The 26,476-nt window shown below is 52.1% G+C and overlaps 9 protein-coding genes across 9 annotated transcripts; 8 read left to right on the top strand and 1 right to left on the bottom strand.

The window, feature by feature from the left end:
* Positions 1–1,058: 1,058 nt before the first annotated feature.
* Positions 1,059–2,702, top strand: COL26b_007235 (uncharacterized protein; the record flags this gene model as incomplete). The annotated part of the gene is made up of 2 exons (XM_053180033.1): positions 1,059–1,133; positions 1,197–2,702. The coding sequence occupies 2 exons, from the start codon at positions 1,059–1,061 to the stop codon at positions 2,700–2,702; spliced, it is 1,581 nt and encodes a 526-aa protein (XP_053036095.1).
* Positions 2,703–5,166: 2,464 nt separating this feature from the next.
* On the top strand, positions 5,167–6,552 carry COL26b_007234 (uncharacterized protein; the record flags this gene model as incomplete). The annotated part of the gene is made up of 6 exons (XM_053180032.1): positions 5,167–5,373; positions 5,424–5,584; positions 5,640–5,812; positions 5,866–6,291; positions 6,351–6,415; positions 6,469–6,552. The coding sequence occupies 6 exons, from the start codon at positions 5,167–5,169 to the stop codon at positions 6,550–6,552; spliced, it is 1,116 nt and encodes a 371-aa protein (XP_053036094.1).
* Positions 6,553–7,103: 551 nt separating this feature from the next.
* On the top strand, positions 7,104–7,919 carry COL26b_007233 (uncharacterized protein; the record flags this gene model as incomplete). The annotated part of the gene is made up of 3 exons (XM_053180031.1): positions 7,104–7,290; positions 7,362–7,840; positions 7,899–7,919. 3 exons carry the CDS (start codon positions 7,104–7,106, stop codon positions 7,917–7,919), a joined length of 687 nt encoding a protein of 228 aa, XP_053036093.1.
* A 1,407-nt stretch (positions 7,920–9,326) lies between these two features.
* Positions 9,327–11,465, top strand: COL26b_007232 (uncharacterized protein; the record flags this gene model as incomplete). The annotated part of the gene is made up of 3 exons (XM_053180030.1): positions 9,327–9,410; positions 9,481–9,897; positions 9,948–11,465. 3 exons carry the CDS (start codon positions 9,327–9,329, stop codon positions 11,463–11,465), a joined length of 2,019 nt encoding a protein of 672 aa, XP_053036092.1.
* A 1,280-nt stretch (positions 11,466–12,745) lies between these two features.
* Positions 12,746–13,030, top strand: COL26b_007231 (uncharacterized protein; the record flags this gene model as incomplete). Its single annotated transcript, XM_053180029.1, has 2 exons — positions 12,746–12,940; positions 12,995–13,030. 2 exons carry the CDS (start codon positions 12,746–12,748, stop codon positions 13,028–13,030), a joined length of 231 nt encoding a protein of 76 aa, XP_053036091.1.
* Positions 13,031–13,630: 600 nt separating this feature from the next.
* COL26b_007230 (uncharacterized protein) lies at positions 13,631–15,140 on the bottom strand (the record flags this gene model as incomplete). The annotated part of the gene is made up of 2 exons (XM_053180028.1): positions 13,631–14,767; positions 14,829–15,140. The coding sequence occupies 2 exons, from the start codon at positions 15,138–15,140 to the stop codon at positions 13,631–13,633; spliced, it is 1,449 nt and encodes a 482-aa protein (XP_053036090.1).
* Positions 15,141–16,523: 1,383 nt separating this feature from the next.
* On the top strand, positions 16,524–17,368 carry COL26b_007229 (uncharacterized protein; the record flags this gene model as incomplete). The annotated part of the gene is made up of 2 exons (XM_053180027.1): positions 16,524–16,596; positions 16,701–17,368. 2 exons carry the CDS (start codon positions 16,524–16,526, stop codon positions 17,366–17,368), a joined length of 741 nt encoding a protein of 246 aa, XP_053036089.1.
* Positions 17,369–21,522: 4,154 nt separating this feature from the next.
* On the top strand, positions 21,523–23,352 carry COL26b_007228 (uncharacterized protein; the record flags this gene model as incomplete). The annotated part of the gene is made up of 4 exons (XM_053180026.1): positions 21,523–22,031; positions 22,088–22,263; positions 22,347–22,702; positions 22,756–23,352. The coding sequence occupies 4 exons, from the start codon at positions 21,523–21,525 to the stop codon at positions 23,350–23,352; spliced, it is 1,638 nt and encodes a 545-aa protein (XP_053036088.1).
* Positions 23,353–24,643: 1,291 nt separating this feature from the next.
* Positions 24,644–25,561, top strand: COL26b_007227 (uncharacterized protein; the record flags this gene model as incomplete). The annotated part of the gene is made up of 2 exons (XM_053180025.1): positions 24,644–24,931; positions 24,983–25,561. 2 exons carry the CDS (start codon positions 24,644–24,646, stop codon positions 25,559–25,561), a joined length of 867 nt encoding a protein of 288 aa, XP_053036087.1.
* Between the last annotated feature and the right edge of the window lie 915 nt (positions 25,562–26,476).

Below are 26,476 nucleotides of genomic sequence, written 5' to 3'. Positions count from 1 at the left end.
GGGGGGGGGGGGGGGGGGGGAGGAGGGTTGTTGTGAAGAGGTGTGAAGGGGTTGGGCACGGGTTTGATAAGATGGAGGGGGAGGAGGAGGGGAGGGCGAGGGAGGAGGCGTATGGGGTTGTTGTTGAGTTTTTGAGGGGGGTGGTTGGGGAGGGAGAGGAGGGACGCTTTTGAGGATGTTGGTTTTATGTAAGTGCAACGATTGGTATAATGTAACCGGCGTGAGAAGGCGAGACTGCGTATGTTAGAAAAGTCTGTTGGCATATCGGTTGAAGCAATCATAGAGCGCTGACACTCGGGATCTCCCCACTTATGACCGAGGAATTACAAATGCGTACTTCTGCTCAGTATGTCGAATCCAAGGCTTGAAGAGCAAATCTTGACGGAAAGAGCCTTTCCTTGCATTGTTCTGACGACGTTTGATGGTCTCGCCACTTCTATCTTATACAAGCTTAACATCATTTACATTGATGTCGACAACCTGCAGAACCGACTGACTGGGGGCCTACAACGTAACGGAGTCCTCGGGGAAAGCTTCTAATGTCCAAGCATCCTCTCTGTACGTTTATCAACACCAAAAATTCGGCCCTTCTCTTCTCGCAAGCAATGAGATGCCGATCCCATACGACGAGTTATTCGGGCTAACGGCATCTTTGAGCAGCCCGTTTCGGGGACGGGTTGTAACCTCGTCTGAGCGAGCGATTTACGATAGCGTATACTAGAAATCGGACATCTGGCAAGGCGACGATTGAATCCGGGATGTGAAAGAAGATAAACGAGCCCCGGCATTCGTCAAATACGAATGCGAGGCGAGTGGCTTAGTTTCCCGCCTGGAAGCTCGCGGCGCGGAAATTGGAGAAATTGGCTCAAGCGTAGCGATGCCAAGAATTCAAAGCCTCAATTTGACCTGATTTTCTCAGTGAAAGCCGTATCGGTCAACCCAGCGACTTTCAATGAGAAGCTCGAAGGAATCTTTATAAAGAGAGACCTCTGGGTACATTGACTATCAAACACAAACACTCATCTTCAAGCTCGCAGTCACAGTTACAAAACTTCATGATGAGTGTCTCTACCAGATTCAGTATTGCTCTCCTGGCGTCGGCGTCCTACTTCCATTCCGTCGCTGGCCAATTTGTAAGTCTCCCATGTGTGTACCCTGCGGGAAGTGATATCGACAGTATAATCTAACAGTCTCAGGCTTCACCATCACCGCTGGAAGACACTGGAGTAGTCCTCGAAAGCCAGAACGTCACCGCCGAGTTCTTCATCGGAGCTCCTGCTCAAATTCAAGCTCTCTCAAAGAAGACTCGTTACATCCCAGATGTTGTTGGCTTTCACCAGGACGGCGGCAACACCAGAACCAACGACTGGAACGGCCCCCTCGGCACATCGCCAAACGTCTCCAGTCGCTCTGTTGCCATTTCTGCCCAGTACTGGCATGGCGACAACCGCCTCACGGCGCGCTCCGTCTGCACCGATGCCGCGGAGCCCTACTTCTGCATCGCGGCATTTGATCCGGACTCCATGGACATGCTGGGATCCTGGGCCCCTGAAAGCCAGACCCTGCTGTCTCCCTACGCCGCAGTTTCCGGAGACATGGTCATTCTGCCGACGATGGAGAGGCACATTTTCCAAGTCGAGCGTGTTGATGGGACAAACTCCACGACGTTCAACCAGGTCCGAGACATTGACCTCACTGCCGTCCTCCCTCAAGGTCATGGTGTCGTGAGCAGCTATCTCGACGAGGACGAGAACATATGGTTCACATCAGTCGCTCTCATGACCACCGGCACCGCCGAAGACTCCTCACGTCTCGGGTACATCACCCCCAACGGAACAGTCCACACCATCGCCATCGACGGCCAACGAATCGAAAACTCGATCGCCGTAAGCGGAAGGACAGTCTACCTCAACACCGGACCTCTCGCGTCCGACACCGCACGAAGCACCGTCGGCCACATGTTCGCTTTCCGCGCGGATGCAAGTGACGGGCACATCAAGGCTCTGTGGAACACAACCTACGACGCGGGCAGCGCTCCCAAGCCCGGCGGCTTCTCGCAAGGCTCCGGATCGACACCGGCCCTCATCGGAGACAGATACGTCGCCATCACCGACAACGCCGACTTGCAAGTCAACCTGCTGATATACAGCCAAGTCGATGCCAGCGCAGGTGGCCTCGCAGACGGCCAGCCGCCGCTGGTCTGCGCAGTCCCGCTGTTCCAGCCCAACGGCAGCGCGAACGAGAACGCCATGGTCGGCTACTTTGACGGGTCGACGTACAGCGTGCTAGTGAACAACAACCACGGCGCGCCGGAGCTGCAGGACCTCGGCGCGGCGGGGGACGTCAACGGGGCGTTCAACGACTTCGCGCCGCTGGCGCCGGGGATCACGCGCGTGGACGTCGCTGCGGACGGGAGCTGCGCGGTGCGCTGGGCGCTGGATGTGCGCTCGACGAGCGTCCTGAGCCTGTCGACGGCGAACGGGCTCGTGTACTCCTACACGCAGGACGAAGAGCTCGCGGGCAGGGGGCTGTATGTGTGGTACTTCACGGCGATCGACTTCCGGACCGGAGAGGTTGTCTGGCGGATCCGGGCGGGGGCTGGGGGGCGGTATAATAATAATGTGGCGCCGACGCAGATGTCGCCGAATGGGGCGATTTACCAGGTCGTTGCGGGAGGTGTGACCTGGCTTAGTGATGATTAGATGTGTGACTTTCAGAGTTGCGCTTCGGTGAGTAATTAAGGGGGTGCGCCCTTTCGCAGGCGGCTGAAGATCAGCTTTGAACGTAGCAGTATCTAGCTTCAGTCAGATGTAAGATGCAAAATATGGTTGTTCGGGAGCCATCTGCCTGGCATTCAGGTCTGCCGTTAATGATTCTTATGGGAAGGTTGTGACAGACGTACGATCTGCATTGATGGCACAACACACAGCTCCGTGCAGCTGAGTACTATATGCACATCTGATGGCCAGGAAAAAACAATGTGTTTGGCTTCTAACCATATATTGGACAACATTGATGACCGACCGGGTTGGGCAGCTGCGTCTTAGTTCCGCGTACAGTTGAGACCACGCTGAATATCCCTGGCTTTTACGAGGAACCCAAGGCCTCTGTCCAAGTCATAACCTAAATGCCATGGGTACTTTGATTCAGACGCAAATAGTACCACTAGTCGGACTAGGTCTTGTTCTGTCTATAAGACAAGGCCTGTTCAAGTCAATGACCCCGTATTGGGTGTTGAGTTCATCCGTCTGAGAAATCTTCCTCGGGGAGGTTATTCTATTGACAAAATATTAAATCGTCAGGCTCCTACCCAAGGGCCTGATCGGCAGCTGAATTTGGAACTTCAGATGCAGAAGATCGGCACATTTCCCGCAGCATAAGTTAAGTGAAAGCTGTATATCAAGCCACTTGTACCGTGAATAGGGAAGACAAGACGCCCCTGAAAAGCGTCCAGAGCACGCGTTCAATGTTTGACCTTCGGCAGTTAATAGCCCAAAGTGAGCAATGACCCAGATACCATGCCTTCTTTATATATCCCAAATGCAGGTGTCACGTAAGATGTTGTAGTTCCTGTGCATCTCGTCACTGAGACGACGGAGCGCAGTGTTGGAGCCATGTTGATTGGACAGATTTGTGACTAAGGCTACTGATGCTAAAGAACACCATCACAGACTCGGTACTAGACTGCCTATCAAGGTCTAGGGGCATTCAACGCAACCCAATAATGAATTTCGAGGATGAAATATCATAAAAGGTGGCAATCACAGCACCCCTCAAATGCCATTCTTTGCCATGGATCGTCAACTGCGACACAACCGGGACAATGCAAAATATGGCAATTCAATGCTAAACGTCGCATCGAACTCCATTATTGCTGCAGTGTTTTAGATGGCATTACATAGTGAGCCAATAAGAGTAGGCCTCAGCACAGTATTCACATAAGGTTCTCAGCGAACAAAACTCAAGTCCACGTTCAATCTTGATGAACGGAAACACACAAACGTGGGTTTGTCTCAAAATGTCTACTGCCACGCTAATAACACCCTCAAACATCCGTCAATGGCTTCGAGGCTGCCGACTGGCCTCTGTCTCCCCGCCCTCCACCCAGCTTCGGTGTGCGAGTCGTCATAGTCGGCCCTGATTGCGTCTGATCCGAATACGTAGTCTGCGTTCGAGGCATTAGCCCATCAACCACCCCTGGCAAAATCATGTCACCATAGCTAGACCCAAACTGATCAGCATGCTGACCCTAAGCACGACCAACAATTAGACAGCAGCATCGATGCTTGGCAGGCATAGAAAGAAGCATAAATAGTTTTGTTTTTCCTCGCATTGGCGTAAGCCCCCACAAATTGGATCTAGCTGAGCTCAAATGGTAGGAGATAAAATCCTCGTCAAATGGCGGAGAAGTATTGTCTTGGCAATAGAGCTGAAGGACTGGAAAGACCGTGAACGATTCCCAGTTTGAAAAGACTACGGAGGAAGCGACGAAAGTCTGTCGAAGCATTTCCAAAAATATCTCAACGACATTCAATTCAATTGACCGCTTGGTGGGAAAGAAGCCCATTCACAACAGCGAAGAGGAAGCTGGCTGGAACAAACAGCAGTGAGTGGCCGCGCTGGTCCGACCAGTGGACTTTGCCAAGAACAAATATCGTGCTCAGCGACATTACACTTACCACATCGGCCCCAGCAACGCCCAATGGCATCGCCAAGTTGCCCGGTTGGGGTTGCGGGACTACCGGGTAGGGTGGCATCGAACAGCCGGGCCTAGCTGGGTTTGGCAGCTCCCTAAGCTCAGTCGGGCTTGGCGATCATGATAAGCTTAAATCTCCTGCCGCATGCTAGCCATTGCTCCGAGGGCAATATGAACGAACTGCCTCTTTGCTCGTCGGGGCCAATATAGAGCGCAATGGCGGAGGAGACCGCAGCTGGTTGAGATGCCTGTTTGGGGTAACGGGTCCAGCCGCCCTGCAGAACGATCCTCCACATCCCGAAGACAATGACGCCAGGTCGCGCGGCAGTCTCGTGAGGGCATTTTGTGTTCTTAAAGGGGCGCTGTCGCCGCCCAGCCTTTCTTCATGGCTTGAAAAAGTTGCTCTCGCTGTCGTCGCCTCTGCCTGCATCTGCCATCACACCCCGGACGCGCCCTTCAACACCAGGACAATGCATCTGAACTCCGCCCTCGCCATTCTCGCGGCCTCTTCGAGGCTCGCGCTGGCTTCCCCGGCCACCGACAAGATCGCGATTGACCCTGCGCTCCGCCTGATCAAGACGTCCGAGACCGACCCCGGCACCTGGGTCACCGACGAGCAGAAGATCGAGAACTACGTCAACAAGCACATCGGCTTTATTGACATCACCGATATCACCGTGAGAGACTTCACACGGCCATTTCTGACTGTTTACTGACTTGTATCAAGGATCCCGAGGTCCTCACTGCTCTGTCCACCCCGCCTGAGGCCGAGCTGGCCACGAGACAGTCTACCTACCCTACGACCCTGACCCACATCACCGAGGCCAACTCCCTGATTTCGTCTGTCTCCAACACCAACCCCCAGACTTGGCTCAAGACGTTGACCGAGTAAGTGTTTGAGTCCTCATGTTGTCCTCCCAGTGATACTAATCCACATTCGCAGCTTCTACAACCGCTACTACCGTTCTTCCTACGGCACTGAGGCGGCCACCTGGTTGTTCAACCAGGTCAAGTCCGTCGCCGCGGCCAACTCCGCCATCACGGTGTCGCAGTTCACCCACTCCTTCAGCCAGCCTTCCATCATCGCCAAGATCCCCGGAACCAGCTCTGACATCGGTACGCTGCTTCAATGATGCCAGCATCAGATCTTTCATGCTAACAAAGCGCAGTGATTGTCAGCGCCCACTTCGATTCCACCGGCGGTTCCTCCACTGCCCGTGGCCCCGGTGCCGACGACAACGGCTCCGGTGTCGTCGTCATCCTCGAGGCCCTGCGCGTCCTCGCCAACGCCGGCTTCAAGCCCCAGAACACCCTCGAGTTCCACTTCTACGCCGGAGAGGAGGGCGGTCTCCTCGGATCGCAGGCTGTCTTCGCCAACTACAAGTCCGCCGGAAAGACCGTTCTCGCCGTTGTTAACCAGGATATGGCCGGCTACTCACCCTCCGGGAAGGTCTCCGTCTACACCGACTACGTCGACTCTTCCTTGACCTCCTACGTCCGCCTCGTCGCTACCCAGTACACCGGCAGCACGCCGACCAGCGACTCCTGCGGCTACGGATGCTCCGACCACGCTAGCGCCCGCTCCAACGGCTTCCGTGAGTTTCACCGACATGCAGTAGTATATGTGAGAGCTAGTACTGACAGTTGTATACAGCCGCTGCCTATGTCTGCGACGAGCCCATTGACACCTCCAGCCCTTACATCCACAGCCCTTCAGACGTAAGTGTTGAGTAGTCTCGAGGAATCAGAATATTGTCTCTAACATGCCGTAGTCCTACGACACTATCATGTGGCCCGCCATCCTGCGCCACTCCAAGTTCACCGTCGGTTTCCTGGTCGAGGCTTCTTACCTGTAAATATTTCACAACCTGTGACTATACCACAGCAGCACATACATATTTTGCACACCGCATGTTGTCTCCAGTTGCGACTTCCGGTCCTTTGTTGATATCTACCCGGTCATCCGGTCCCACGTGTCATGACAAGTCGCCGCGGGCATAGTTCCCCGCCCAAACCTTCCCCATTTAGCTGGCTTTTCCCCCGGTGCAACTGCAGCCAAGTCACGCCTTACTCCAACCATCTCCGTCAATCGGACGTGGAGTAACCCAAAAAAGATTGTGATAGAGTTATCAGGCGGGCCTAGACTATCTAACAACTAGGTGTACTGCGTAGTACATATGTCAAGTGCAAGGCGTGCCCCACATGTCTTCTCCAACTTGAGACACAAAGGTTGGATCGCGTAATCTAGATGCACATATGACTCTTACCAGATGCCGTTCTCGGCCAGTCCATCGGTGACCATATATAAGAAGTCAGAACATGTGTAAAGCCACACTCTGAGGCAATGGTGGACACCAGGAATATTCCCGACTGAGCTTAATCTGAGTGCCGCGCGCGTTGAGTAGAAATGGGCAACTCTGAGGAACAAGCGCGGCCGACGTCTGCTCCAACATCGGCTCCTCCTCCGCCGGAGGTGATTGAGCTCGGGACTCCTCCGAGCGTACTGTCCGGTTCCAGTCAACGAGATCCCGAGTCCAGCCCGCTGGCATGGGTATGCGTTGTCGGGTCGTTCATGTTCCTCTACCCGAGCTATGGTATGTGCAGCAATCCCTTATCTCGCATGCGGCTTCTTCCCCAAAATATGCGATTTGCTGATGGTATTCAGGATTCATGCAGTCCGTTGGGACGGTGCAGTCGTATCTTCAATTGAATCAGCTGAGCGACTACACAGCTCGTGATCTCGGATGGATTAGCGGCATCTTCACCTCTCTAGGTCTCCTTCTCGGCATCCAGGCCGGCCCGCTCATGGACGCCTATGGCACGAGACTCCTAGCGCCCATCTCCGCAGCTACTCTTGTTCCGTTGTTCTTCCTCCTGGGCGAGTGCACAGAGTACTGGCACTTCATACTCTGCCTCGGAGTCTTGGGCGGCATCAGCAGTGCGCTCACTTCCACCGTTGCCATGGCCGTCATCGGCAAACTGTTTAGCCGCCGTCGTGGGCTTGCCATGGGTATGGCTCTCTCTGGGTCATCGTTCGGTGGCGTCACCCTATCAATGATGTTCCGTTCCCTTCTTCCCAAACTCGGATGGCAATGGACCATGCGAGCGACAGGTTTCCTCGTCCTCGGCATCATGGTATTGGGGGTGATTTGCTTCCTTCCATTTCCCACTTTGACTGCATCTTCATCCTCTGCTCCCCTAGGGGGTAAGGGTGCCACTCTGAACTTCTCGGCGTTCAAAAGTCCTCCATTCGACTTCATGACTATGGGTCTCTTTCTACTGGAATTTGTCCTTTTTGGTATCACCGGTCTTCTGCCCACCTTTGCCATAGTCGCTGGCTTCCCGTCCAGCATTGGGTTCTCTCTCATTGCCATTCTCAACGGATGTTCCTGCTTAGGTCGTATCGTTTCAGGCATGGCCGGCGACCGACTTGGCCATCTTAATGTACTGCTCTTTATGATTTTGTTCACAGTCAGTTTCACTGCAATCATTCTGGTCCCATTCGGAACGAAACACATCGGAGCGTTGTATGCCTTTTCTGCACTTTGGGGTATCGGTTCTGGATCCTTCCTTTCAATCACGCCTGGTAAGAGACCGTTTCCGAATGTGCTCCAGAAGACCCAAGACTGATGCAGTGTTTCATAGTGTGCATCGCAAAGACATGTGATCCGAAGGACTACGGAAGATACCTTGGTAAGATTCACCCTTAACTATGCCATTCCTCGAGCTATTCCGCTGATATTTCAATCAGGCACCATGAACTTTGTTGTCAGTTTCTCGCTTTTGATTACCGTGCCCATCGGCGGACAGATGTTGGAGTCTATGGGCGGAACTGCTCTGTCTGGCTTCTACGTGGCTGTTCTTTTCCTGGGCGGAGTCTCATACTTTGCTGGGCGATCTTTGCTAGTCGGTGGCTGGTTTACATTTAGAACTAGGATTTGATCATCTGTTTTCGGAAGGGTTGCCAGCGTGGAAATGCGCACAAGACTCATGGTTAGGGCTTACATTTCGTAAAAGTTGGCTAATGTAGGCTATGGGAAATTGTTTATAAACCAAGGCGCTTGACCTAGGGACTGGCGGCATGGCGGGCATTTGGTTAGAATTCACAGCGAGAAGGCCAAAATGGCTTTCATTACTCATGTGATACAGCGCATACAAATACTTGGCGCGGCGCGGCTTGCAGCGGGTGCAGTCGGTGTTTCACGGCAGTTGGAGCATGGAGGCTGTCATTTGCGCCTTACCAAGTTCCATGTCGTATCCGATGACCAGCGGCCGACCAGATTCCCCCCATTCTACGGAGAGAAGACCCGACTATCGGAGAAGCCGGCTTCCTTGCTCGACAATTCCTTACCTTAGCGGAACGGCGCCGGGTCCGCTTCTCCACTTTCAAGGCTCCAGATACCCTTCGGGGACGATGATGCAGTCCGGGCGTGCGGGGGCGTCCTATCTCTCCGAATCCTCGGCCTTATCATGCCGAAATCTTAGTCACAATGCCGCTCTCGGCGGCAGGCTGCGGGCTTAAAAGCCCCGCGGGATGACGACAGGTGCAGTCTGTGTTTCTGCTCTCGGTCTTCCATGATTCTGACAGAATTCAAAAGCGCCTACTCTACATCTACAATTCTCAAAGATAATGGGCGACGCGCAGGACATTCAAGGCGGGACCGGCGTCAGACCTCATCCCCTTGATCCTCTCTATCCGGAAGAGATAAGCACTGTACGTGTGCCAGCAAATGGTGACTTGAAAAGAATGAGTTCTGGTGAATTGACTTTCGTCTCGCGCGCAGGCGGCCGACATCATCCGGAGATCGGTTCAGAATGAGCAGGTCTTCTTCAGAGCCATCTCACTGGCTGAGCCTCCTAAGAAGGAGATGACAGCGTTCCTCGATGGCCAGCAAGCGGGCGATAAGGCTTTGGCACATCCAGTACGACGGGCTAGAGTTCAGGCCTACATCGGCAAGACGTTGCATGAAGTCATGATTGATCTGAATGCAGCCACAATCATGTCCAAGGCACCCCTTCCAGGTAAACACTCGTTCATTGACACCGAGTTCATGGCCCAAGTTGCGGCAGCGTGTCTGGCGGACTCTAGGATTCAGCAAGAGATTGAGACGCTGAAGCTTCCCGAGGGAGCGACGGTGGTTGTTGAGCCTTGGGCATACGCTACTGATGGAATGAAGGACATGAAGGATCGATGGACTATGGTGAGTCTCAGAGTCAGGCATCTCGGCTGAAGGAAACTGACCTTTCGTAGGCATGGTTCTACATGCGTCTTTCAGACAATCCCGACGCCAACTACTACGCTTATCCGCTCGATATCTGTGCCGAGGTCTCGAACTCGCTTGAGGTTGTCAAGATATACCGGCTCCCGTCTGGAGAACATGACAAGATCCATGAAGAAAAGCTAGAGTTCGATCGTCGAAAGATTCATTCCGACAGCGAGTACCATCCAGACTTTGTTCGGGAACGAAGGACAACAACGAAGCCTTATCATGTCTCTCAGCCGGAAGGACCCTCGTTCAGCATTGATGGAAATCACATTTCATGGGAGAAATGGACCATGAGAGTTGGCTTCAACTATCGAGAAGGCATGACTCTACACGACGTTCGCTTCGAAGGTCGTAGCCTGTTTTATCGCCTGTCCCTCTCGGAGATGTTTGTGCCTTACGGCGACCCACGTTGTCCCTACCCGAGAAAAGCAGCTTTCGACTTGGGCAATGACGGTGCGGGAATCAACGCCAACAACCTCAAGCTGGGATGCGATTGTCTGGGCCACATCAAGTATTTTGACGGATGGCTCAGCACCTCCTCAGGAGAGCCTCTCAAAATGCCTAACGTGATTTGCTGTCATGAGATCGACGATGGCATCTTGTGGAAGCATACCAACTTCTGTACAGGGAATGCCGTCGTGACGAGATCACGTGTACTCGTGCTGCAGACTATCATCACAGTCAGCAATTACGAGTACATCTTTCTCTTCTACTTCCAGCAGGATGGTTCCATCTTTTACGAAGTTCGGGCAACAGGAATCATGTCGACGGCGCCCATAGATATCGATGCCAAGGTGCCGTGGGGCACGGTTGTGGCGCCGGGTGTTCTGGCCCCTTACCACCAGCACATCTTTTGCCTGAGGATCGACCCGGCTATCGACGGGCATAAGAATTCGCTCGTTGTCGAAGAATCCCAGCCTATTCCATATGCTGGAGACTCGGATGAGTATAACCCCTTCGGTGTAGGCTACACCACTAAGTCGGAGTACGTCAAAGAAGAGGCTGGGCTCGATCTGGATTTCAACACGAACCGAACTTTCAAGATTGTCAATGAGGGAGTCACCAACCCAACCACGGGCACCCCAGTCGGCTTCAAGTTGTTACCGCACTACAGCCAGCTACTTCTGGCTCATCCGAACTCATGGCACGGCAAGCGCTCCGAGTATACTTCCCACGCCGTCTGGGTGACGCGTCACCAGGATGAAGAGCTCTTCCCCGCCGGCAGGTTCACGATGCAATCCTCCGGCGGAGAGGGCATCGCATCTTGGATCAAGCAGCGGAAGGAAGAGAGCCTGTCTTCAGTCCGCAATGAGGACATTGTCGTCTGGCACACGTTTGGCTCGACGCATAACCCGCGCATCGAGGATTGGCCAGTCATGCCGTGTGAGAAGATGATGGTAGGGCTCAAGCCGGTCAACTTCTTCCAGGGTAACCCTGCACTTGATGTCCCCATCTCGACGCAGGACAAGAACCGCAGCGTGCTAGTTCACGGTGGAGATTGATTAGAGTTATAGAGTTGAGGGACCAAGGTGCCGCGACCATCGCTTGCTACATATTATGTTTTCGACACATATCTCAAATAGAAAGACCATTGACGCCCGTAAAAGGTGGCTCTTAGAGTGGCTCGAATACCACTCTGGTACCGGATGCAAATTATGATGGGTTACTATGTTCATTTTCTTTGAGACCTGGCCAACTATCAATGACCGTTGTCATCCATTTAGAACAAAGTTTGGGGCTGAGGTTCGCGCGATCCACTCGCGAAGCGTATCAACGCGACCAATGTCTAGTTTCGGACTTCCAAAACCACCGGTTCCGTAGAGATAAGGCGGTCAAGTTACGAGTTTTGATGGATTCTGGAACTCCTCGCCTGAACCCCCTGACTTATGCGCGTGTTGCACGTCTCTTGAGTCATTGTCAAGTTGATGGCCGCCCACATCCCACACGGATAGCTCCGCGCGCCTGGGACGACTAGCGGAGTCAAATACCTTGGCATCATGGAAAAGACGATGAAATAGACGACAGCTGTGTCGAGTACTCGACTTGTCTGAAGATCGCAATCTTGGCAAACTTTATTTCTCGTGGTTCAGATCAGATCGATTCAGAACCAAGTGTGGTCGGACATTTCGGCGCACCGAAATGTTCGGTTAGTACTACTTGACCGCCATGTATATGAAACTGCAATGGGGTAAAGTCGCAATTGGGAAGGTAGACGCGAACAAGCGGTGTTGCAATTGTTTCTACATCATTAAAAACTGTGGAAACTGTATTGCTGCGCTGTGCTCAATCGCATGCACAATTACCAAGCTTGAACTTGAGGGTTGGCATCGTCTTTTCTCACGAGTGAACCGTCGAGTGAGATGCAAGCAGAGAGTTCGGTCGAAAATGTGCGGATTGGCACTTGACAGAATATTCACCTGGTCAGACGAACATGATCTGCTGCACGAGATGTCTTGTGTCTCAGATCGTCTCTTGGGACGAGTCTCGGAACAACCCCACGGAGTCCTGCCGCAGTTGCTTCAGATGGTTTGCGAGTCAGGACTCTGGGGTCATCCTTCCCCGGTACGGCCGCCGGGACCAGACTCCTGGGCCCCATCAATTAAGCATCATTCACAACTCTACTGCCATGGACTCTTAGTCCGAAGGCTTCTAGAATGGGCAGAATGGGTTGATGGCGCTGTATTTATAAATGGCCCAGTATTCGCACTCATCTTACCGATTTTCTCTTCATCCCATCAGCAACTCCTCACTCACACATCAATACTTTGACAGAATCTGCAACATGCAGCTTACAAAATTTCTTTTCACGCTGCTTGCAGCTGGCGTCATGGGTCAAAGGTGCTCTGAGACTCTGACATACTGCTCCGGCTCCGCCTGCCTCTGCTTCGCCGATGGCGTTGCTGAAGAGCTCAACAAGATCTGCAAAGCCAAGGGCTTCGAGCGTTCTCTTGGTCCTTCCAAGACCACTGTCGGCACCGTAAGCTTCCCCACCGAACCTTCTCATACATACATCACTAACATTCTGGTTTAGGCGGAGCGCTGCGACCACCAGTGCTGCACTGGCTAGTCTGGGAGTCATGCTCTTATCGATGTTGCGGAATTAGCGTTTTATTTTGTTCAGCCCAGGCTGTGTTTGGGTTCATTGTAGATTTATATCCTAGAGGTAGACAATCTATGCAATCCCTTCAGGAGCCCAATGACTTGTCTTTTTTGTCATCGTCACGGTGACAATGTTGTGTGACCACATATCTGTTGTTTGCAGCCCGACTTCGGAAACAACTCTGTTTGTTTCAAATTCACTTCCATCCTGGAAGTGTTGTCTAGGTCTCATAGTCCAATGGTCCAGATCTTATTTCAATAATTAATGTGTGGAGTCGACAGGGACACAGCGCTAGGCCAATCCCCTGTCATGCAGCCATTATCAAATGACGCCCAATCATTACAGTAACAACTACTCAGGAACTGATGTTGTAAGGTCTACAGTTAGCGGGTACATCACAAGCTGCGCTAAATACGTATACTCAGAAAATCCCTTGCTGCGTGTGATGGTAGTAAGTTGTTGAATTGTCATTTTGCACATATCACTGCCGGCGCATCTCTGTTTCAAACTTTGGACTGATTGAAAAAGTTTCTACAACAAGTAAACTTCTCTAAATTACTATGAAGCTCAGTTCTTGTGGCCGTTGCTTTGTTGGGGAATCTCGATGTGATGGTTTGAGAAGTTGTCCACCAGGTCATCCCACATCTTAGGATCATGCTCATGCTTTTCCTTGCTGTTCCATGCCCAGTCAGTAATAGTGAGAGCTCTGCTGGTCTCGAACATGAAAGCAATGGAGCCATGAGAGATTTGCATGACGGGAGGATCCTCCTTTGACGCAGCAGCAAACTGCTCGTAGGCAACTCCGTGGGGGACGAAGCCGCACTCAAAAGAGATGCTACCAGGCTGGAACTCGTCGGACCGTCCACCATACTCTCCGTAGATAAGGCCCATGAGCTCGGAAGCGCAGTTTCGGTGGTAGTAGGGGGGACGGTAAGTGTGGGAAGCCACGTCCCAGCGAGGGGAAAAGATGAGGAAATCCGCCAATGGCGCGGTTGGGTCGCGAGACTTGGCTGTAAGAACACAGAAGATAGACGGGTCGATGTGGTCGACGGATATAGATCCGACGTTGACGAATTTGGTCAGGTCGTACTTATAAGGAACGTAGTTGCCGTGCCAGGCGATAACGTCGAATGGGCAGTGGCGCTGAGTGCTCTTAAAGAACTTGCCTCCCAGCTTGTAGACGGTCTCCCACGGGTCGTCCTTAGTGACCTTGTATGCGGCGACGGGGTGCAGAAAGTCACGGGCGTTGGCCAGACCGTTTGCGCCCAGGGGACCCAACTCGGGGAGTTCCCAGTTGGAACCCCAGATCTCGAGGATGTATCCACGGGTGGGTCCCTCGACCTTGACCTTGAAGCGGAGGCCACGTTGGATGACGCAGATTTCTCCCGGCTGCACATACAAATGACCGAACTCAGTCTGGATGTCAAGCACGCCCTGTTGAGGCACAATGAGCCAATCGCCGTCGGAGTTTACGAACGCCTTCTTTGACATGCTCTTGTTGCAAAGGAAAACATGCGTTGCAAGGCCTTCTCTCAGCGTGGGGTCACCGGAACCAGCAACAGTCTTGAGTCCGTCAACAAAGTCGACTTCCTCACCCTCAGGAATGGGGTATGGCTTCCATGCCAACTGGGTGGGCGAGATGTGGACACGTGGGTTAATAGGGATGAAAGTTGACTCTGTGTCTTTGTTGTCAGGCAGGGAAGTCTGAAGTTCCGTTAATCCTGTGTTCCTGGAACTCCAACAACGATGCACAGATGACACTTACGAAACCCTGGTGAGCTACAGCAGGTCGAGATCGGTAAAGCCATGCCTTCTTGTTTGCATGTCGGGGCGCGACAAACGCAGACGCGGTGATCTGCTCGGCGTAGAGACCATATCGGATGCTTCGGGGACTGTTCTGTCCCTGGGGGATGGTGCCGGGAATAGCCTCAGATTCAAAGCTGTTTCCGAGACCAGGCTGGTACTTGTAAGGGTCATTGGGACGGGTCGCAAAAGACGGAATGGTACCGTCTTTCTGACTCGCTGCCCAGTGAAAGGCGTTCTGAAAGTCCTTCGGGGTGAGAGCTTGGGCTGCCATGATATTCCGTGATGAGTGAGGTTGACGATCAAATGCTCAGACCGTGTGTTCCCTTCCAGCTAAATAGCGCAATTCTTAGTGTGCTTTCAAATTCCTTGGTAACCGTTTCAATGCCTGTGGACGGAAAAGTTCACCCCACGTGGAGTGTTACGGCACTTACTCCACATGCACACTGACAGCCCGGCAATTGAGCTCTGCAATTGGTGTGGGGTCCGTCCATCGTGACAGCTCCAAGCCTGGTGGACTCTGACACGAACAAACGCCGCGGGACTCCATTCTACTTGCGTGGGGGGTCTGACGGAGCGAAGTGTAACGAATGTGGGCGCTGCGGGCGACCGTATTCTGTAATGAGACTGAGGCTGGATTTATCAAACGCACAAGCCCGAAATGCTACTGGCCATGCTGCTTTGCATCCAAAAGATTGAGTTTCACCAACATTCCTTGCTGCAGGAAAGCCAAACTCTGTCGCCATGGCATTTATTCTATTTGTTGTCTTACCCTTGATTGCATGTTTATTGTTCAGCATTATTTCTTACAGAAACTCTCGCCCTCCAAAAGACTACAAACCAGTTCCCGGGCCAAGGGGATTGCCTCTAATCGGTAACACCCATCAACTGGGGAAAGCGCCGCAACGTCAACTCCAGAAATGGGCCAGCGAAAATGGCGAGCTTTTCAAGATCAGGCTTGGCTGGGAGAACTGGGTCTTCGTCAACAGCCCTGAAGCGGTTCGAGAAATATTCGACAAGCAATCTGCAAAAACGTCAGGCAGGATGCCGATGCCGGTCGTATCCGACCTCCTTTCTGGGGAAAACCGGCTGCTTCTCCTGACATATGGCACAAAGTGGAGGCAACTGAGAACCATTGTTCACAAGCTGCTGACACCGAAAGCATCGGAGACTTACAAACCGTCGCAAGATTTTGAGGCGAAGCAGTTGCTTTTCGACCTTGCAACCGGCAACGATGATCAAGAAAGCTTTTACTTGCATGTTCGCAGATACACGACCTCTGTCGTGTTGACAAGTACATATGGTCGACGAGTTCCAGCATGGGTTAGACAAGTCGCTTCATTGGAATCTCCCAAAATCTAGTACTGACTGATGGAGCAGGACTGCGACGATATGCGAGAGATATACCAACTTCTGAAAGACTTCTCTGAGGCAGCAGAGCCTGGTGGGTTCGTAGCCGACTTATTCCCACCACTTGCCCAGATTCCATCATGCCTACAGTGGTGGAGGCCGAGCGCTATTGCGGCATACAACCGGCAGAAAAAGACGTGGATGCGCTACTGGGATGAATTGAAATCTGCTGTAAATCAGAAGAAAGCTCCCGAGTGTTTCGTGAAGCACTTCATAGAGACAGATTTTGAGAAACTTGGAATCAGCGATGTTCAGGCTGGCTTCGTGGCAGGATGTAAGTATCGACTTCCGCGTCCGCATCAAGAACAAGAGGCAGTTTCGTGTGGCTAACCTTTTCACTACCCTCTAGCAATGATTGAAGCAGGCTCAGAGACCACTTCATCTGCACTCAACAGTGCAATTTTATATTTGTCAGCCCATCCAGGCGTCCAGGACACAGCAAACGCTGAGCTCACGAAAGTTGTTGGAGACGATCGATCTCCCACTTTCTCTGATGAGGCTGATTTGCCATACATCCGAGCCATGGGCAAGGAAATCCTTCGCATCCGACTTGTCACGAATATTGGAAGTCCCCATTACACGACCGCGGACATTTTCTACAAAGACTATTTTATCCCCAAGAACACTGTGGTCGCTATCCCACAATATGTCCTCCATTACAGTTCAGAAAAATGGGACAACCCAGAAGCCTTCGATCCGTCGCGATACTTATCTTATCCGGAGAAAGCAGGCTTCTATGCCGCCCAAGGAGACGCCAAAGGACGCGACCATTTCGACTTTGGCGGCGGCCGGCGCATTTGCCCTGGGATGCATCTGGCAGAGAATAGTCTGTTTGTAACGCTTGCCAAGATCCTCTGGGCTTTCAAGATCGAGCCGGCACTAGATCCAAGTGGAAACCAAATCCCCGTAGATCTCTCAGATGATGCATATGAGCCGGGGGTCAATACTCTGCCCAAACCGTTCAAGGCTCGGTTCGTCCCGCGGAACACGCGACGGGCAGAAGTTCTGAAAGCCGAATGGGCTCAGGCGCAAAAAGAAGGATTTTACTTGGGAAACGTGAAGGTGAGTACGGATGGCATGGTTGTTGGATGACGTTGTGGGACGGAGTAGGACGGAAACTGAGCCTCCAGCCGTCCGTCTCTTCGAGTCGGGTGTAGCGTTTCGTCCCAGCAACTGCATCGTCAAGCGCCGCAGGCTTCCATGATCAGATGGATACATGGGCCAATTAAAACCCAATTAGATACGAGCATTTGCAATGCCGAGTGTGCTACACATCTGGTGACGGAGATCTGCTCCACAGATTTCCCCGCAGTGTCCATTACTGACACTGTTAATAAGATATTATTGATCACCGGCAGTAGTAGCGCGGCCCGCGAGCTATCCCCGCGTCCGTCTTGGCGGAGTGGCGATCGCAGCGAGATGCGTTGTCCCGATCTTTCTCGTGGGTCAAACTGGCATGTTTACCGTTTTCTTATCAACTCATTCATTTCACTTTCGCGATAGCTTGCCAGTCTACGTCTTTGTCGAAGACATGTGCAGACGCCGCGCGAAAGTTCAGAATACTGATGTCTTCCGCAATACCCCTGTCACCCAACCCCAACGCGGAAACCGGCCCGCCTGCGACGCCCCCGGATGCCAGCGCCGGGGTCAAGCGCTCGCGACGTGAAAGTAGACAGCATAGATGCGCTTACTGCCCGAAGGTTTTCAAGCGCAGCGAGCATTGCATCCGGCATGAACGTAGTCACACGAACGAAAAGCCTTACTCGTGCCAGTATTGCCATAAGTGCTATGCCCGGAAGTAGGCTCATCTCAGGTGCTAAGTACTCAATGGTGTCGTTTGACTAACAATATTCTTCAGAGACCTAGTCACAAGGCATGAACGAACACTTCATGCAGATGCCGCCGCCATCACAGTCGGAGGTCATTTGGGAGAAGAGTCTCAGTCGGAAGATACATCGAGCGAGCCGGAAGACGAACACCCTTCGAATGCTCAAAACCGATCTCCAAGAAGACAAAGTCTATTTTCACCAGAGAAGCGCTGCAAGAAGAGTCCCCTTCCAACAACAAGGGATGCCGGGAGTATTACTGTCGCAACTGACACTGAAACTATCGCAACGATTGGGCTAGACCTGGCTGAAGGAAACGAGTCGGTACCCCACGGAGTACCAAGTCTGTCAGAGCCTCGGACCGAACAACAAACAGATCCAAGACCATTGGGCTCTATGGGCATCGCGACCGAAGACATCGCTGCATCGTTCCTAGACACATCGTTCCCTTATCCGATCCCGCCTTCGGTATTACCTCTACCGGATGGGACCCTCGATTTCTCCCAAGACTTAGGGTTTCTGAACTCTCCAAGCTGGCTCGCATTTGGTCTGCCAGATGATCATCATTCTATGTATGATGTGCAACTGAACAACTGTCTCGATACTGCTACGAGAACGGCGGTGAACGAAGTATCGCCAAACTCAACAGCATGCGACTCCGATCTCTCCATGGCCGAACCCGAGCAAGTGAGTACAGCTATGGGGCAGCAGACCTCATGCTGTTCACCATATGGCAAAAAGGCATCGGCAGCTCTAATAGATAAGGCTGCATATGCTTCCATCTGTGACGAGCTTTCGAGCCAAGCTGCGAAAAGTCGAGGGTCGAAAGACTTGCCCACTCTGAAAACGTGTCAAAACTTCCTCGCAAGCTATATGGGAAGCTTTCACTGCCATTTGCCTATCCTTCATTTGCAAAGTCTCGCTCTGGGGAAGGTTCCCAGTGCTCTGATTCTAGCGATGTGCAGCATTGGCGCGTTGTATCGACTAGATCGGCGCCGGGCACGTCGTCTGTATGACTTGGCTAGAATATTGGTCGAACCGGTAAATGTCTCTTGCAGCCTAAGTTGAAACCACGCAGCCTTACTAATTTGTACCAGGTCGTCATAAAGGACTTCCCGCTATGGTTCACGCAAACTAGATTTCTCTTGACCTTTTATGCTACCTTCAGCGGTGACCAGGACTTGGTTTCAACTTCCACGGATGAAAGTGGATTTTACAACCTGGTAAGATTTTCAAGCTTTTTTCATGAACCCTGTTGACAGGCTGACTTTCCGCCTAGATATACAATCAAGCACGCAATAAGCTCAACAGCGATAAAGCCAAAATCTCCACAATGGAGTGGTCACGCTGGGTTGAACGCGAATCATGGAAACGAGTTCTTGGGGGCATATATGTTGCAGGCACTCTGAGAATGGTTATCTACGGCATCAACCCCATATTCAACGCATCTAACGATTTGGAAGTTGAATGCTTCCATGAGGAAACCCTATGGAACGCACAATCATCTAGCGAGTGGCTAAGTCTACGGCCAAAGCATGAGCACCAGGAGGTCGGCACTATGAGGGACCTGGTGGAAGGCGTTCTATCAGATGACCAGAAACGCAGCAGACTTGATATCGCTCGAGTCTCTCATTTCTCATTGCTCATACTCACACACGCCGTCATGGTACATATGCGTCAGCTCTACCAGATCTCCCAGACGTCTGCTCTCTGCGCGTTCTCCAATCAGTCATTTCTAGGCCAGTCTCTACTGAAAACGGGCTTGGAATCTCTTTCAAGGTGTTACAACTTACTCCAAATGCCTCACCAAGACCGACTCGAAGACCTGGATGACAAGGAGATTGTCTCCCTACGTTTCTCATCTTATGGCATCCTGAGAGCCGCGTACATCCGACTGTTTGACATCACTACAGGGTTCGACCGGCTCACTTTGATGGCCGAGGATCCCAAAGTCATTGAAACATCGGTCGCGATTTTGGCAGAAGCGCCACTCGAAAGAGACCGTTTTCTTCTAGATGCCGTAGAGAAAACGCTGGAGGGGTTCCAAATTCCCTTCAGAATGGGACACATGGTGATGCGCAAGACTGCCGCGTTCCGATGGAGTATTGAACACGCAGTCGCAGCTTGGGATGCCGGTAATACTCATGAGATCCTTCCTTACTTCCTTAGGCTTTGGGCTAAGCTTTATAAACAGGACTATTCGTCACCAAATGGGTGCACTCGGTTGAGATTGATGCTATAAATGGCATCGAACCAACCAGGGCGGAAACTGATCTGCTTACGGCAATGAAAGAAGTTCTCGAAGAGGCGGACTATGATACAGAGGAGGACAGATCGTTTTCGGCGGGGCTTGCTCGGACCTGGAGTCTTTTCTTGCAAGATGTAAGTCTCGCGAGGTCTGGAATTTCTCCTTTAAGGCAATAACCATGGCTAACAGGTCTCGGGATAGGTATGGGTTTGGGGCATCACTGTGCGCATGGGAAAGGTTTTGGAACACCTGGCAACTGCGTATGAAAACCATAATGAAGCACAAAGGCAGAAATGACACAATATTGCGTCCTCATCGATATGCAAGCTTTCACGCAGCGTTGGAAACCCTTTTCAGAGACTAATTTGGTTGCAACTGGCGACGTGGACGACTGACCATGCTCAAATGGTTCGTCTTACTCAAGGGCTCGATTCCTTGGTCTTAGAACCAAGTCTTCGCTCTTCAGCTGTATTCCCCCGTTCAATAATCAGTGGCAAAACCTTGTGCTCCTAAGCAGACCTCGAAAAACCAATTGGGAATACTAATCTGCAGCCTAGCTCCTATTAATAGCTAACCTCCCCTCTTGAAACCAACCCAGCTCGTTTTCAGAGGCTTTGACTGAAATTATCCTGCCCATATTATGAGTTTTTGATGATAAAAGGAGAGCAATCGGGTACTGGTAACTGCGGTTCGACTTGCCTAAGTAATTTGGGCAATGTGGGGTACATAGCGGGAACCGGATCAGGCCGCAGGAACACCACGGCCCGGGGCGGCTCCCGAGATTGGAAGTGGGGGTAAAGCGAAGCTGCACGCCCGGGTTTCCGATGTGGGGTAATGTGGGGTAATGTCCGGTTGCTTCTCCGGGAGTTTCTTCGGCAATTCGACATGCGGGGTCGGAAGGCTGCCAGAGGTTCCGGAACACCCGCTGAAGCTCCTGGCTACGGTCTTTACAGTTTCTATCTAGGAGAGAGTTCCAAGCGCTTTCAACGTTGTGCTTGTGGCTGAAACAAAGTGTTTGAGGGACCTATGCAAAGGTCTGAACCGCACCAATCCGGATAGAACCTCAAGCCCTTCCGTCAACTTGGGTGACTCTTGTGTCTGAATCGTTTAAGCCGCAACCAACTTTGCCGTCTGACTTTATCCTTAATCCGACCGCACACTTCGAAGATCAGATGGCTTCTACTACAATCTTCCAGCATCCTCTCATCGGAGATATCAAGGCAAGCTCCACGGAAGATGTGATCCAATTCTTAGGTATCAAGTATGCGAGCCTCAATCACTGGTTTGACAACGCAAAGCTTGTGGAGTACGACGGAAAAGGCCTAAGTGCAATTCGCCATGGGTGGGTGAGCCAGCAGCCTGATGGGATGAGGCCACCGGAGCTAACTGAGAACATCAGGCCGCAAGTGATATCTGATCCCGAGGGCGTTCATAAAGAACACTTCATCATTCAGAAGACCCTCCCAGTCAGTGGCCATCCAGGCATCTCTGGGACAGAATGCCTCAACTTGAATATTGCTGCACCCACAAACTCTTCCAAGGGCCAGTCGCTTCCGGTGATCGTTTTCATCCACGGTGGTGCTTTTATCACAGGGTCAAACTGGTGGCCGCAGTACGACTTGAAGCGGATCGTTCAGCTTTCCATCAAGCAAGGCCAACCTCTGATCGCAGTCAGTATCAAGTACGTATGATCTCATCACTGTCTTCTGACGCAGCACTGACGGTTCATCATCATAGCTACCGTCTGGGAGCTCCGGGATTCTTGACTTCAGACGAACTTCGAAAGGAGGGTTTCAAGATCAATCAAGGTCATCATGACCAAAGAGTTGCTCTTCAATACGTCAAGAGGTACATCTCCGGCTTTGGCGGTGATCCTCACAAGATTACAGTGATTGGTGAGAGCGCCGGCGGAAGTGAGTTTACCCCCAATGGCATCGCCTTCTTGAAGCAGACAGGCTGCAGCGAAGAGCCAAGCATCTAACATGTCTTTTCCTAGTTTCAACTAGTCGTTTGCTTTACTCGAATGATGATGCACCGTCTCAGTTGGCTGTGCTAAGCGGTGCACCCCCGTCGCTCCCTCCCATGGATCTCTCAGCCGCCGAGGAAGCTTATCGTGGAGCACTCAAATCCCTCGGCGCCGAAGACCTTACTCCGAGCCAGCGAGTTGAGGCTCTGAGCAGACTTTCACCTGAAGAGCTTCTTGAGAAACTCGACAAGAGTCTTCAATTTTTGCCCGTGCTGGATGCAGCTACTGTACCTTTCGTGCCGACTTTCAAGGCAGTAGAAACAAAAACCTCCATCCCCGACAACACCCCTTGCAAGGCCATCTTTGTTGGCTATCTTCCTGATGATGTACGTAGACCAAGTCATGAAGCGCGAAAAGCTATCTAACCAGCGATGAACAGGCGAGCATCTTCGGCCTCGCCGGACTAATCCAGCGGAAGCCTGGTATTGGTGCTTCGTTCCAGAAGTCAATTGAGTCATCCTTCTCGGATCACCCCGACAAAGCTACTAGATTGCTGAAAGCCTATGGAATTAGCGAAGATACCAACGATGAAGATGGCTTCAAAGGTGTCATAAGGTTCGCATCAGACATTGGCTTCCAGGCACCGGCCCGTTCGTGGGCTGCCAGCTTTCCTGGCGACTCGTACCTCTTTGAGCTGGCCGAGGCAAACCCTTGGGAAGGTCCTTTCAAAGGCTATGCCACCCATGTGCTAGATGTTGCACTCCTGTTCCAGAACTATAGAGAGCATCTGGACGCGAAGCAACAAGCCTCTGCAGAAGCTTTTGCTGCAGACATCATCACTTTTGCGCACGGCAAAGCGCCGTGGAAGAAGTATCAAGATGGAGGCGGCCTGGGCGTATATCGAAACGGCGTTAGAACTTACGAAGAAGGCCCTGGAGTTATCTCGGAACAGTATCAAGTGCTAATGGAGGTGAGCCAAACCGTCGGTTTGGATTTCGTGTTGGGCGCTTGGACGAAGTTTTTTTTATTCTCTTAACTGGCAGAAGTGTATCTACTTGAACCGCTTTGAAAGACAATCTTGCATAGGCATTTCCACAGGGTGTTCAAATGATTCATTCGTTTGATGTTCTAGAACTCGGGGGTCGCCGTGTGTGATTTGTGGGGGAAGCTCCGTCGTAGGGCAGAATTGCCTGCCGGCGACGACCGGAGCAGGCGGAGTTGGGGGGCTTTGCATGCGGGGTCGGGGTCGGGAGCGGCAATTCAGACGCATAAAACCGGGTAGATTGCTCGGCTTGATTTCTTCTTCGATGCCGGTTTGCCATGTTGACACCCTTTCTTGAACATCGGATTTTCAAACACGAACAAAAGTCTGTTGCTTAGAACAATATTCCGCCCAATTATCAAATCATCTCTCTGCCGAGGCACAAGGCAGAATTGCTGAATTGGCCATGACTCTGCTGCGACATAATCACTCTAGTCTCGGCGCAACCCTCGTCGGGATTGAACGCCCGTTGGTTGCGCACTTTCGGGGCATACCATATGGCCGTATTCCGTCGAGATTCGCGGCACCCGAGCCCGTCAAGAGCCTGCCACAAGAGCTGGATTGCACGCATTTCGGGTTGTCACACTTTCCCCGCCGAACCGGCTCTTGACTCGGGACCCGCAGTCTGACCAACAATCTCACCAGACCACGATGTCCTCAAGTTCCCATCGATGTTGGGCATCTCTTACGCATACCACCGCACCACGTGCTTCCCGTAGAAGCTGAAGACGAGTTCAATTGTCTCAACTTGGATGTCACGGTACCCAAAGCGCGACTCGGGACGACTGCCGGCGAGAGGTTACCTGTGCTAGTCTGGATTCACGGTAGAACTCCCGATACGAGGGCATCATCGTCGTAGGTTTGCTGACCGTATTTTCGTAAAGGTGGCTCGCAGGCCGTGACTTTCGGCAGCGCCGCCTCGGGCCTCTGTGGTAAGCGCTTACTTTGTCTCAGCTCATGCACCTCGACTCACGAGGCGTACAGACACGACGAAGATTGTTGAAGACTCTGTACGCATGGGACTGCCCATCATCGCCGTAGCCATCCAGTACAGACTCAACATCTTTGCATTCGGTGATGATGACAGCTCAGTGAACCTTGCTTTGAAGGACCAAGCGCTGGCGTTGCAATGGGTCCAAAGGCATGTTGCTGCCTTCGGCGGCGATCCTGTAAGTGATGCCACCGTGTTGGATGTGATTCAATTAAGAGCCGCGCTGAAAGTTACGCACAGAGAGCCGTTACTCTTGCGGGGGAGAGTGCAGGAGCAGTTTACTGCCACGCACACATGGTGAGCAAGGCGCCGTTGAATCAATGCATTCTGGCATCCGGGTCTCTGCATCTTTCACCCCCTCAACCGCAAGAAAGGGCCGCTGCATTTCGCTCTAATCTCAAGCATCACTTACGCGATTTGGGCAAGGTGGATTTGCGCACAGCTCCTGCTGATGTTGTTGTAGAAGCATTGAAGAGATCCGAGATCCAGTCTGGGTTCCTTCTGATGGAGTCATCACTTGACGGATGGCAGGAGAGCTTGGGCGAGGCAAACCGGCTGATGATCAGTGATGTTCAGAACGAGGTCAGTGGGCTCGAAAGAAAACCCCCAATCAAGTATTGACCTGTGTATAAGTCTGTCCTCTGGCGCGATGGCATTTGGTCAATGGGGGTCAGTGACATTGTCAGCGCGTTTGACATCGCAGGAGAACATCGCGACAAGCTCAAGCAAGCGTACAACATTTACCCGAATAGGCCGTCCTCGTGTAAGCTTGGGGCGCTGGACTTCATTAACGATTACAAGTTCTTGCTCCCTATCCAGGAGATGGTTCAGCTCTGTAAACGCGCCGAGACGCCCGTGTACCGAAGTCTCATTGATGAGGCCAACCCTTGGCAGCCATCGAATGGAGCGCATCACGCGATCGATCTGATCCTCCTGTTTGGCGGTTTCGACTCGTCATTATCTCCAGCCGCCAAGGCGACTGGCGAAGAGATGCGCAGATCGTGGATTCGGTTCATCCATTCGCAGGAGCCTTGGTCTCCGATCTCAACCGCTGCCTTTGGGCCCTTTGGCATGTTTCAGGAGCTCGATGACACCGAAGTAAGATCGCGAAGGCGCATAGATCAGGCGAAATACTTGCAAAGCGTTGGATCGCAGGCGCTGGACAAAGTGTTTTTGGCTCTAGCTGCAGGAAGAATCAGTCTTCTGAATTAAGGCAAGGCAGCCGCCAAGGAATCAAGGATTGCCCGAATTGGAATTCGCTCGGATCTTCTGTCTCAACTGCGCAAACGCCTATTGCCTTCATTGGCAATTGATGATGCACTCCCACCGGCTGCTTTGCGGCTTTGAACATTCTAGTGGCCTTTGCTGGCATCATAGTCACCCCACACGAGCTTTGTGTGCTGCGTTGAATTAGTCTTTACTTTCTAGACAGACTCAAAGAATACTGGCCCAGAGTTCTAAGAATTTGCCACCGCAGTTGACACCCTGTCACCCCCACTACAAGCAAACCACCAACAACAGTTGAGCTTCAAGACGAATGTGGTGATAGATCTAATCTAATCAATTAGACGTTGCGCTATGTGGGGGAAAGAACGGGAAGGTGACATCGCTGCTTGTGGGGGGTGTTGGTGGAGGTTAACTCCGACGCCCATTGCCCAATGTGGAGGGTGAGAGTGGTGGCCGATGAGGACGCGGGGGACGGGGATCATGCGAGTATAGTTGAGACATTGGACGAGTAAGTGAATACCTCGTCCAACAGGACAATCTGTAACAACTCTTCTGTCTAAAAACACATAATCGGCATGCCGAAGACTCGTAGCCGCATCTGCAAGAAGACAACAACATCGTATCCGCGACTCATCGACCTACATCCTGCATCTCGGCAGGCCGATACATACACTAGTTTAGGGCGTGAAAGACACCTTAGTCATGTCTGTAGGGCCGAAAAATGTAAGAAAGCTAATCGGCTTTCAATATCTAAGCTTTGACTGACATGAAAGTATAGGTTATCATCGTCGGGGCAGGCCCTGCCGGACAGCTATTAGGGCTGATGTTGGGGAAAGATGGCATTCCTGTCACGATCATCGAACAGAGCTCAAAGCTTGACGACAAACCTCGGGCCACGCA

This window comes from Colletotrichum chrysophilum (assembly GCF_026319265.1).
Source record: "Colletotrichum chrysophilum strain AFK26 chromosome Unknown scaffold_57, whole genome shotgun sequence".
Classification (NCBI taxonomy): domain Eukaryota; kingdom Fungi; phylum Ascomycota; class Sordariomycetes; order Glomerellales; family Glomerellaceae; genus Colletotrichum; species Colletotrichum chrysophilum.
This window is presented reverse-complemented; position numbering and strand designations above follow the sequence as displayed.